The sequence below is a fragment of the Gavia stellata genome, chromosome 25 (assembly GCF_030936135.1).
Source record: "Gavia stellata isolate bGavSte3 chromosome 25, bGavSte3.hap2, whole genome shotgun sequence".
Classification (NCBI taxonomy): Eukaryota; Metazoa; Chordata; class Aves; order Gaviiformes; family Gaviidae; genus Gavia; species Gavia stellata.
This window is the reverse complement of record NC_082618.1, coordinates 8160640-8171437: the sequence shown is the minus strand read 5'-3', so window position 1 is coordinate 8171437 and position 10798 is coordinate 8160640. Positions and strand designations below refer to the sequence as shown.

General features: G+C 49.2%; 1 protein-coding gene across 1 annotated transcript; it reads left to right on the top strand.

Moving 5' to 3' along the window:
- The first annotated feature begins 6950 nt into the window (after positions 1 to 6950).
- Positions 6951 to 10352, top strand: TMIGD1 (transmembrane and immunoglobulin domain containing 1). The gene is made up of 5 exons (XM_009820085.1): positions 6951 to 7029; positions 8028 to 8306; positions 8805 to 9083; positions 9947 to 10050; positions 10320 to 10352. The coding sequence occupies exons 1-5, from the start codon at positions 6951 to 6953 to the stop codon at positions 10350 to 10352; spliced, it is 774 nt and encodes a 257-aa protein (XP_009818387.1).
- Positions 10353 to 10798: the final 446 nt, after the last annotated feature.

Here is a 10798-nt window from a genome sequence, read left to right as displayed (position 1 = left end):
CGACGGCGGCGGGGGGGGGAGCCGCTAGGGCGAGGCGGCGAGGGACCAATGAGCGGCGGTAGGGAGCGCTGCGTCACTATGGGGTGGGGAACCAGGCAGCACTGCGGCGCCCCCTGCGGGCCGCGCCGCTGCGGTGGCCCGCGCTGCCGCCGGCCCCGGTGGCCGCGGGGAGAGGGGCGCCCGGCGCGGGCCCAGCGGCGCGGGGGCTGAGCAGGGAGCGCGAGGAGGCGGCGAGAACCCACCTGCGCTCCCCGAAGCGGTGATGTCCTTCCTCCCGCCGGAGACAGCGGCCTTCGGCTTTGCGCGCTCAGCGCCTCCCCTCCCGAAAGCCCCCGCGGGAGCAGGGCAGAGGCCCACGGAGCCTCTCCACGGTGCTCAGCGGTGCAGCAGATACGAATAATAATCCAAGACGGAGTTATTGCATACAGGGTGACAAATACCCGCGCACGGCCATGCTCCGCGTACCTCGGAGGGGCGTCACGTCACGCTGTTGCAGCAGCGTCCTCTCCAAAGGAGAAAGCCTAAACCCAAAACACAAAGGTGGCCGGAGGTGGACGCAGCGGGGTGGCCTCTTGCCTTGACACAGCGGCAACCTGCAGTTCACGGGGGCCAAAGTGCCGCTGCCAGTGCCTCTCTTCCTGGGGGGAAACGCATGGTGCCTGCCCTGACCGCGCTACCAGCCCAGACCGGACCTCGGGGCCATTAAAGACATTTTAACGCTGTTCGATGTTTTGTATTGCACGTTGCTGTATGGCGAGCTACTGCAGAACTGTGTGCCTGCGAAGATACAGAAATAGTACTTTGGGGTTTTATCCATTCAGATCTTTCCTAATTCCTTTTTTGAGGTAAGCGGGATGATGAGGAATAACAAGCAGAACAGCTTACTCTGCAAAAAGTGCATTGCAGTCCATAAAACGTTGAAAGTGGCCACCTCTGACAGCAGGTCTTGTCGATTCCTGTTCAACTTTTCAGTAGTATCTCATGTCCACATCTGCTTCCCAGCTCTGGCATTTCCTGTTGGAGACACAAGCTCCGAGTCTAGCGCATAAAACTGATTTTCAGGGGAACCCTCAGTGGTATGACTCTTTTATCTCACTGCATTCTGGGATCCTTTGCGTGAGAGATCAGATGATGCAAACTTTTGTGTAAGCCAAGCGTGATACAGCATCAGAAGGGCCCCGAGGAAAAGGAGAGTAAATTGGCTTCTCTTTCTTGGGGCTCGTCTGTGCTGCGCAGTCATTAGGAGAGGGACAAGCAGGAAACAGGGACTACCCATCAAAAAGATGCCCCAGATCTAATTAAACTGGAAAAGCCGAAAGACCTTGGTCATCGGGACGTTCTTAAACCAAAAGGGAGAAGGAACGTCAAGAGGGAATTTGGCTGTCTCAGAAGTGATCACTGTTGCACAGGTTTAAGTCCTCAGTCTACAAATAAATTGCTCCGGATTTACACAGGGTAACTGAGCTCATTTCCCTTTTTAGCTGATAAAAGCCCAGTTGTCTGGAATTTCAACAAACCAGTTGTAAAAGCAGCATGTGGCAGAAGACTGATGAGTCATCCACACATTTTCTCAGCAGCCAGCAACAACAAAACCTTCTTATTTCCTTGGGCCAACCTAAGAGAGCTCTGCCTTCCGGACCCCTGGGCGAGCAAGTCCGTAGATGAGGGACGGACATGCAAGAAGCCTCCTCCTCTTCCTCAGCTCTGCCCTGTGCTCGTGCTTGCTGAGAGCTGCAGCCCCAGCACTCTGAGAAGGTGTTTCCTCAGGGACTGTGGCTTTTGCCTTACGAAACTCTCTGCAGTGGTTCCAGCCACGGAGAAGGAGTGAGGTTTCCTCCTGAAGACTGGCAGCAAATGGTTCCCCGTCAACTGGAAAGAGGAAGCAGCTCAGTCTTTGCAGGTTCCTTGCAGAGGGAATGAGGGATGACGCCACAGCAGGGAAGTTAAAACTGCTAATATTGTTTGGCAGCACTTCACAAGATCAAATCAGCACTTGGTTTTCCAGCAGAGCACTTCCAAGAAATCCCACTGGTGATGAAAGTTCCTAGGTAGACAAAAATATCTGAGGTTCAAGCTGTGGAGCAGCCACAGCAGAATACAGTCTTGAGAGAGAGGCAGATCTGGGAATACTGCTAGGGAATGTCCCGTGCTGGCCATCAGAGAGCATCTAAATCAGGCAAGAAACAGGCACCCAGTTTAGCATCATCCTCAGTCATTTTGGTTTCCCAGAGGAAACAAAACCCCCTTGAAGTCCAGCCCATCAGTGGCAGCGGCATGTTTTCTGTCCAGAAAAAGAACCAAGTCATGGGAACCTGGCAGATCTCTGCTACGATACAGCCTTACCCCGTGGCTGAGGCAGGAGACCGCCTTGCAAATTGGTTCGTTCAGGTAGAAAATGGAGTTTCATGAGTGGGTGATGCAATGCAAAAACTAATAGTATTAATTTCCCTGAGCGCTGCTAGGTGTGAAAGCCGAAAGCTACTCTCCCGGACTCCCTAGGTGGGAAACTACAAGGGCCAACATTTAAGCGGAATTTAATGCAGATAAGTCACTTTTATCTCCTGCAGGGGACCTATATTGCTAATTTAATGCCAAGTTCTTTTCACAGTTCCTTTTATTTGGGACCATATTTCTCAGAGTAGGATAGCAACAGCCACACTAGTGTGCTATCTTTAGACTTCTAAGTCAAGACTGGTGACTGTATGCGCCCACCAGTGCTGGATGTAACCCAGAGCGGCTAGGAAAAGGGGGAGCAGTGCTGGCTGCTGGTAACAGACAGCCGTGCGTACTGCACTGCAGGAATGTGGTGGGGCTTTCATGCACAGTCCTGACAGTTTCTGCAGTCCTTGGGTACTTTCTTCACCGCACAGGAAACACTGGCAAGTGCCTCGACGCTCTTGATGAAAGGTTAGACTTGCCCTCCTGGAACGTGGCTCCATTTCTTGCACTCACTTCGAAGCGGGAGAGTTTAAAAGATCCAGGAGCAATTGTTTAAAGCGATGACTGAGGTTCTCTAAGCCTAATTTAGTCACACTTCTGAAGGAGAAATATGAGTATAGAATATCAGTAAAAGCCCAGGATATGGTTCCTTGTTGCATCACTAGGAGCACAGATTCCGCAGGGGACTTCCCACAGCGCAGATGAAAAACAGGAGGGGAATTACCGTCTCAGAAATGCATCCTCCTCCTCCTCTGAGCCCAAAGGTTTTGGCAGACCTGTCCGTGAGCGTGGCATTGCTTTAGCCTTCTACACGGTTTACTGTCTCTGAGCTTCTGCCGTGGTGATCGCAGGGATCTCATCCCGTTTCCAGGGCTCCCAGAAGGTGACTTTCCTCCCTCCCGGCCACTCGCCTGCAGGGCTGCCAGCTCCCGTGGGTGGCTATCCAGTAGATGGCATCCGCGACCAACGCTTGGGCTGGAGCTTCACCTTCTGAGGGCTTCTCCTGTGCCTTCTGTATCTCAGGGTCTGTTTCTGCATTAATGCCTACTTCGCATTTGAATGTTTAATGCCCTCTAAGCAATTTATTTTAAAATTTCAAAATGTTCCCTGGTTTAGTGCTCTTTTCACTGTTCTTATTCCTTCCCAAGAATAAAAATCACTTATGATTCCTCTGCATAGTGTGGGACCTTTTATAGAAGGACCATCAGAAAATAGATTAACAAAATTATGCAAAAAATACTTGAGATCTGTCCATCTCAAGAGTGGAAAATATGCAGGGTATGGGCTGGGAGTCTGAGAAATCAGGGCTCATCGCATCTCCATAATCTTTATGCTTGGGGAAAAATAGGTTTTGTGGGAAGGAAGAGGAGTGCTAAGTTCAAGCAGCATTCCCTGACAGCCTCACGTTCCAGCCCAGGTATCTGGCAAGCGGAGGCAGTGGGTTTCGGTGTTAGAGTCATTCTCCAACAATGGAAGTGTTGCAAAATATGTAGCACCACATATTAAAAAGGGATTAGGAGCCGGGGAACCACAACGAGTAGGAAGACAGGAGCAGCCTTTGAGCAGAGCCTCAGGCACTGTTGCAGAAACATGTTTTCTGGAGCAGGATTACAGCCATGTTACAGGCATTGTTTGCCTGACAAACCAACCCACAGATACCATCCCCAGCTTCCACACGTCTGTGCAGATCCTGCTACGCCCCGGACTCCAAGAGCAACCTTCAGCACTCACAACGCTGCTGAATATAGATGGAGTTCCCGTCGGCCAGTGAAAATGTGGGGGATTAGGAGCTGTGCCCCCTACCCCTGGAAGCACTGGGGATAACCGAGCGGAACCCAAACTGCTGTGAAGTTTGGAGTCGGAGGTTAAGAACCCAGTGGAAAAGAAACTTCTGCCCAATCTCTATCATGTTCTCAATCTTCTCTTCTCAGGTTTCTAAAGCTTGGATTACACCCAGGAATAGACTGGTGTTTATTAATTAATTCCCTTGGGCTCTTCAGAGTCATATTTAACAGCAGTCTTATTCTGGGTTTGTTGGTCCACTGTTGCCACAAGGATGACAAGCAGGAACCGGTGTGGTGGATTACTCTGGCTCTAGCCCATGGTCCGTCTAATCCAGCCTTGACAGTGCCCGATCCAAATACCTCAAAGGAGCGGGCTGGATCCTTTGCCGTGGAGAGTTACGGAGTATCTGCCTCACTGAAGAGGTTCCTCCCAGTCTGAGTCACTAGTGGCTGTTTTACATTCTGGAACATGAGGTTTACATCCCTCCTAAACGTAATGGAAAGGTGGATAACGCAACCCACAAAACTCTAGACCTCAGTAATTAGACACCCACAAGATAATTTCGCCCTGTATAAAAAGAAAAGTGTAAAAAGTAATTGCGAAAGTAGTTCTTATCAGTTTAAAAATGCTGCCTTTTAGTGCCTCTGGCCAAGTAACACCTTGCTTTTCTAGTCTCTCTTCCTTCAGCATAGCTCAAAGCCCGTTGCAAAACAGGGCGCTGCCATTGCCTTCCTTTAAAAAACGTAAACCGGGTGAACCTGAGCTCACCTTGCCGCCTGTCACACAGACCTGCTGCAAACCTGGGACAGAATTTTTCCCAGGTCCCACCAGATGCTGTGTCTTGCATCATGACAAACCCACCACAGAACAGCTGGTGTCTGACAATCTTTTCCCTTACTCTCATTTCTAGACTAATAAAATACCCCAAAACCCGATACTTTCATTCTTCACATCCTCACTTACTCTAAACACCTCCTTCTTCTGGATTGTCATTGCAACGCAGTGACCAGAAGGAGCACAGACCTCCCTGCACTCTCATGCCTTTGGCTCATGCCTTGGCAGGAGCACACGAGCCGTTTCCCAGCCTGTTCCTTTGCCACACTCTCTATTTCAACTCAGAAAAATCTAAAAAGATCACTTTACTCTTAGGAAGAGCATTTTGATTGAAGTTTGTACCGGATCATAAGCCAAGATTTAGTCGAATGCTACAAGGACAGGGCATACAACTTCCTATAAATGGTAGAAGCAGCTAAATTTATTTCTTAAAATGTCTTAAATTGAGTTTGAAGATAAAAAGTGAGTTAAAGGCTGGACACTAATTTCTGAAACAGTAGTTTTCTAGAAGGCAGGCTGAATACTGTCTCTTTTAGCGACTTTTATACACGTTTATTTTTTTAACAGAAAATGATTCCCTGTTAGTTTTAAGGGTAAACCAATGAACACAGAAAAAGTTATACTAAGAAACACTCAAAGGTGACCCATGTTTGCAACAGCCCCACAAATAAATAGCGCTGTCTGCTCGTGTGCTCTCTGCCTACAGCCAACCCTCACTGCCCACCTCTGTGCCGCTGAGCTGGGCCACTGCGTCTACAGGCGAAGAAAATGCTCAGGACGTGTCTCAGGCTCCTCCCGCTCATGAAACGCACTTTATGGCTCTGCTCAGCCAGTTCCTGACAAGTGACGTGCCCTGAGCCTGCGGGGACACTGACAGCGGTGAGAAGACATTCTGGAGGCTGCGAGGACCCCATCATTTGCAACGACGTCACCATCATCCTGCTGAAGTATAAGCAGGCAATTTCGGACACTGTTTTCCCTGTAGCCGAGTGCTTCAGTTGTGCCCTCCACAGACACGCAGCGGGTGCACACAGCTGTCCCAGCAGTGGGGGGACCCCCGCTGTACGTCGGGCGGTGTCCAGGATCTGAGATAACCACAGGAGCACCCTGGGGGTACACGCCGGTGAGCAGGACAGTGTCTCTGCTCTCTCCTCTGCCAACGTGCAGTTCAAAGTCTGAATCAGTGCATTTTCTCATTTTCCAGTCAAAGGAGGACACGGCGACAGAGCTTCAGGCAGGAAGGGGCAAATCAGAATCTACTCCTGCTCTAGGATAATCTAGGATAAACTTCCTACAGCTTGAAACAGTGTCGTGAACAGCCAGAAAACTGAGAGGGAAAAGGTATTATTTTTGGCTGAAGGTCTGTATAGCTGATGCAGGAACTCTCTCGTTAGTTACTCATTGCCTTGGCAAGTCTCATAAAACAGCCAGCAGAGCCCAGCAAATACTTTTCTTCAGTGATCTGGGAGCTCAGAAATCCAGGAATTGAACAAGGCCTTGAACCCATTTTATGGACTCACTTCTTACTGAGCTACCATAAAATATTAAAATTCAGACCTTATAAATAAGGAGGGGAAAGAGGTGCGCATTTCTTAGCAGAAGCAGCCTCTCCAGAGACTCTTCCCAAGGTAAGTCCGGTGCTACACGTCCCAGAGACGGGTTCCCCTGACGGACAGTTGATTGGCGACAACAAACTCATGCAACAGAGATTAGAGACGTAAAACCCCCTTGATTCTGCTCTGCACTGGAAAAGGTCCTGCAACAAAAGGACTTAGTTTATTCCCTGGTGACACTGTCTGACGGCACCAAGCAATTAACCCGCTGGGAGCCCCGAGCAGAGGCAGCAACGCCGTGACCCTCTCTCCAACAGACACCAGCTGGGCTCCTCCGAGATGGTGCAGAGAAGCAGCCTCGCAGTCCCCTATGAAGTGCCTGTCCTTGCCGTTTGCTTTTTGGCACGCGTAGCCACAGGTAAGCAATGGAAAAAATCCGTCGTGGCTTTGTCCATCATGCCGACATGTGAAAATCTCTGGGGTTGGGCAGGGGCCGGGGTGATGTGCCACACCAGGATCCCAGCTTTCCGATGTTCTGGAAGTCTTCCCCAGAGGACCATCTGAAAAGTGGCCCCTGATTTTGAGAGTAGCAGAGAAGGGAATGGGGAAGCTTTAGTGTTTTCCAACGTTATTGCAGCAGCTGTGCAGGGATGATGAGGCCACTGTTTTCAAACCTGCTCTAAGCAGTGAAAAGTGTGATAGGTTTGGCCACCTGGGAACACCAAGGAAGAGACAGGGAGCTTCAGACTTCTTATATTCACAGGACTATAGTGCCTTTATACTCTGAGCTATATTTTTAGTTCATTCATCTATGACAAAGGCTACAGTAGTGAGTTTCAGCCTGTTACAAAAATGTATTTCCCATACTGGTTCTTCATTTAGTATGTCCTGAGGTTTGTGCGTTAGACAAACTGCAGCTCTCCTACAGCTGAACTCAGACTGGCCAGGGTACGGCTGAGGAGCTGATTAACTAATTTATACTCTCAAGCGCATTCAGTTCCAACCAGAAACCAGTGTATCAAACCATGAGCACAAAACCTGAGGGCACAGGTATGCTGCAATGGTGATTTGCAGCAAGAGGGTGAGCAAAACTGGAGGGATGTGGATGATCTTTTGCTGTGTGTGTTACATCGTCACTGCTGGTTTTCAAACCTTTTCTTATTACAGGTCAGGCTTTGGTGTTCTTGCAGCCAGTTGCAAAAGCCTGACTTATTTTAAATAACTGTCAAGGGAGCCTTGTGATGAAGACACTTCTTGTCTCAAAAACTAAAGTCCCACCTGAAAACAGCTGTTAGACTGAAGCCTGAAACTCAGTCCCTCCTCCAAGGTCGAGCACTTGGAGAAGCTAGCAGGGCGGCTTTTGGGGGAAGAGTACAGCTTGGGATGCTTAGTGCCCTCGTTCTCCTTCTTTTGCAGGTTTGGAACTGTCTGTAAATAACCACATTGCTGACTTCTCCCTGTCTACATTGCCTGGCCCTCTCGTCTCCCTCTCCTGCCTAGTACAGAACAGCAGCCAGGCTGAGGAGCTGCTCTGGTACCGAGGAGATGGGAAAGTGGATCTGAAAGATGGAAATAGAGTGAACATCAGTAACATCTGTGTATCCCCAGTCACCGAGTCCGACAACGGAGTCACCTTCACATGCAAACTGGCACGGGACAAGTCTGTCCAGGTGTCTGTGATCCTGGATGTCCAGTGTGAGTTGCAGTGGTGGATATCTGTGCCGAATGGCTGGGGTGGGACGAAACTGTGGGCTGAGCACCTTGGTGTCTGGGCGCTAGCTGAAGGCGGGGTGTTTTGCACCCTTGTACACTGTCCTCACCAAGAAAAAATGCGTTTAGGAGGAGATAACTCATGTCGTAAGACACTCCCTTTCCACATTGGTGCTTGTGGCCTGATCTAATGCCTCTTTTATAAGGAGTGGGTGGGCCCTTAAGTAAGAAGATGTTCTGGATATGTCCCTGCCTCCACCTAGATTCTTTCCCAAGGATACAAGTCAGGGCAGAGGAGTTACGGGAGTGACCGTCTCTGCCACTGATTGCACTGCTGCTTCCCGGGGATCATGAAAGGCTGCACAACTGTGATGTGTTACACCACAGAACAAGGTGCACAAGGGATGTGTAAAGGGAACTTATTTTGTGTTAAATGGTGATCAGCATTATTAATGACCTGTTGAACTGCATTACTGTGAACAGTTCCTCCCCGGCTAACTGGAGAAGAGTCCCTCCAAATCGAAGAAGACAAAGATGTCACTCTGTCCTGCAACGCCAGATCCAACCCTCAAGCCCAAACAGCTTGGTATAAGAACAACAGCACCTTGACCCTACAGCAAAATCGTTACCAGCTGTACCAGACTAGCGAGGTCTTTCAGCTCGCTATCAATAAAGTACGGAAGTCTGACAACGGGACCTACACCTGCGTGGTGCAATCTTCTTTGGGAGAGGGGAGAAAGGATTTCCACCTGATAGTTGAAGGTAACAAGGCTGCTGCCAAACAATAAGCTTTACAAGTAACTCCATTCTCTTTTGTAGTGATAGCAATCACATTTCTATTAAGAAGTGTAAGTGGAATGTTGTAAATTCCCTGCGTTAACTTCTGAGGGCACAGCAACAGCCAGGAGCTCTCCGTGCACCTGTGCCTGGGACCACAGCACCAGGAAGGGCCTTTCCTCCTCTACCTGTTATTCAAAGGCATTTGGCAAGCATGACCCGAGGCGGGCTCACCCCACTGTCTCACTTCCCACGCCAACAGGGCACATTCAAGTGTGGTTTAAACCACCTTAGGTCTTACTTGAAGCATCTTACTCTTACCATAGTATTCTGTCATGCTGAAAGAGCTGTTTAAGGCAAGAGAAGCGACTCCAGAAGTGACTATAGCCCTGAGACAACAGGGAGGTGGAGGCTTTGCAGGGGCTGGGTGCTCAGGTCTCAGACAGGTGACACGAGGTGAGGTGACCCACCAGGCACCCATTTCCCACCCTCTGGCTGGACCCCTTTCATTTCTGCACTCTGGGAACAGGGAGGAAAGCATCGTTAGCTGTGTCAGTGGTACGGCTGGACACCCTTATTTCCATATGCAAGAGTGCCTTGGGGATCTTCTTCTTCAGGGACCGATGTTTCAATTCTTCCTTCAGTTCGCTAAAATACAGCCTTGGCTCCCTTCTTTCCATGGGACTAATCCACACAGGCAGCCTGCGGGCAGCAGACAGAGCAACAGTTCAAATCAGCAGTGACAGCCATGGGAAAAGAAATATGTCTTTCCGCAGTTCTCTGAAATGTTCTGTTTTATATGACTGCACCAATCTATCACATATTCAACCTCCTCTCCCTCTTGACAGATAAAAAACCTGTTTTTCCCAAGGAGGCTGTTATTGCTGCTGTCGTGGTGGTTACACTAACGGTACTTTTTGGAATTGTGGCTCGAAAAGATACAATTTTTAAGGTATGGAAAACTCTAGTTTCTTAGGAAAAAAATAGTATTGTTTTGCTGCAATGCACTGGGGGTTTTTAACCTTTTCTATGCTACTTTGTAGTGTTGCTTTCCACTGTTAAAGAATGTTATGTACTACCTCCTGCTTTAGAATTACTAGTAGATAAATCGAATATTAGATATTTTAAGGTGGAACGCATTATGCACTTACAAGATATTAGGAAAAATATCCCTATGGCCAGGAAATACAAAAGATAACAAGACTGTTTCTTTATTTTCAGTGCTTCAGAAGATCAAGTGAAACAGCTCTGTAAGTATTTGACTGCTTATCCATGCAGTTTCCAAATGAACCCCCTTCTTTAAGCCTTAGCAGAACCTGGAAAAGAAAAGAGCACTCAGCACGCCAAACCCAGCCACACTGAGTTACCGAGCTCTTGTTCTGGCTGGCTAACGTGAGTCCGCACCTTCTCTCCCAGCAGAGAGGGGTCCACAGGAACGCGGCAGTACAGACGTGCATCCCGCCCCAGGCACGGCACGGCTCCTGCCCTTGCCCTGGCCACCCCTGTGTGGAGGCAGTGGGGAACGAACATAACAGTGTATCCCCAGCCTGCTGAAAGCTTTCTGGAGCTGAGTGCAGCCCGGGTGAATTCAACTAACTTGATTTTTTTCCCTAGTAGGTGATTTTTCATTTATTTTCGTTTTGCTGCAGGTAAAGACCCCAAGGTTCCCGTTCGTACCCAGAAAACATCATTTCTAGTGG

Excerpts from the sequence above, each read along its gene's own strand:
- TMIGD1 (XM_009820085.1), top strand. The coding sequence starts at position 6,951 with ATGGTGCAGAGAAGCAGCCTCGCAGTCCCCTATGAAGTGCCTGTCCTT. Across the intron at positions 9,084-9,946 it reads TTTCCACCTGATAGTTGAAG|ATAAAAAACCTGTTTTTCCC; the intron begins GTAACAAGGCTG and ends CCCTCTTGACAG. Across the intron at positions 10,051-10,319 it reads GAAAAGATACAATTTTTAAG|TGCTTCAGAAGATCAAGTGA; the intron begins GTATGGAAAACT and ends CTTTATTTTCAG.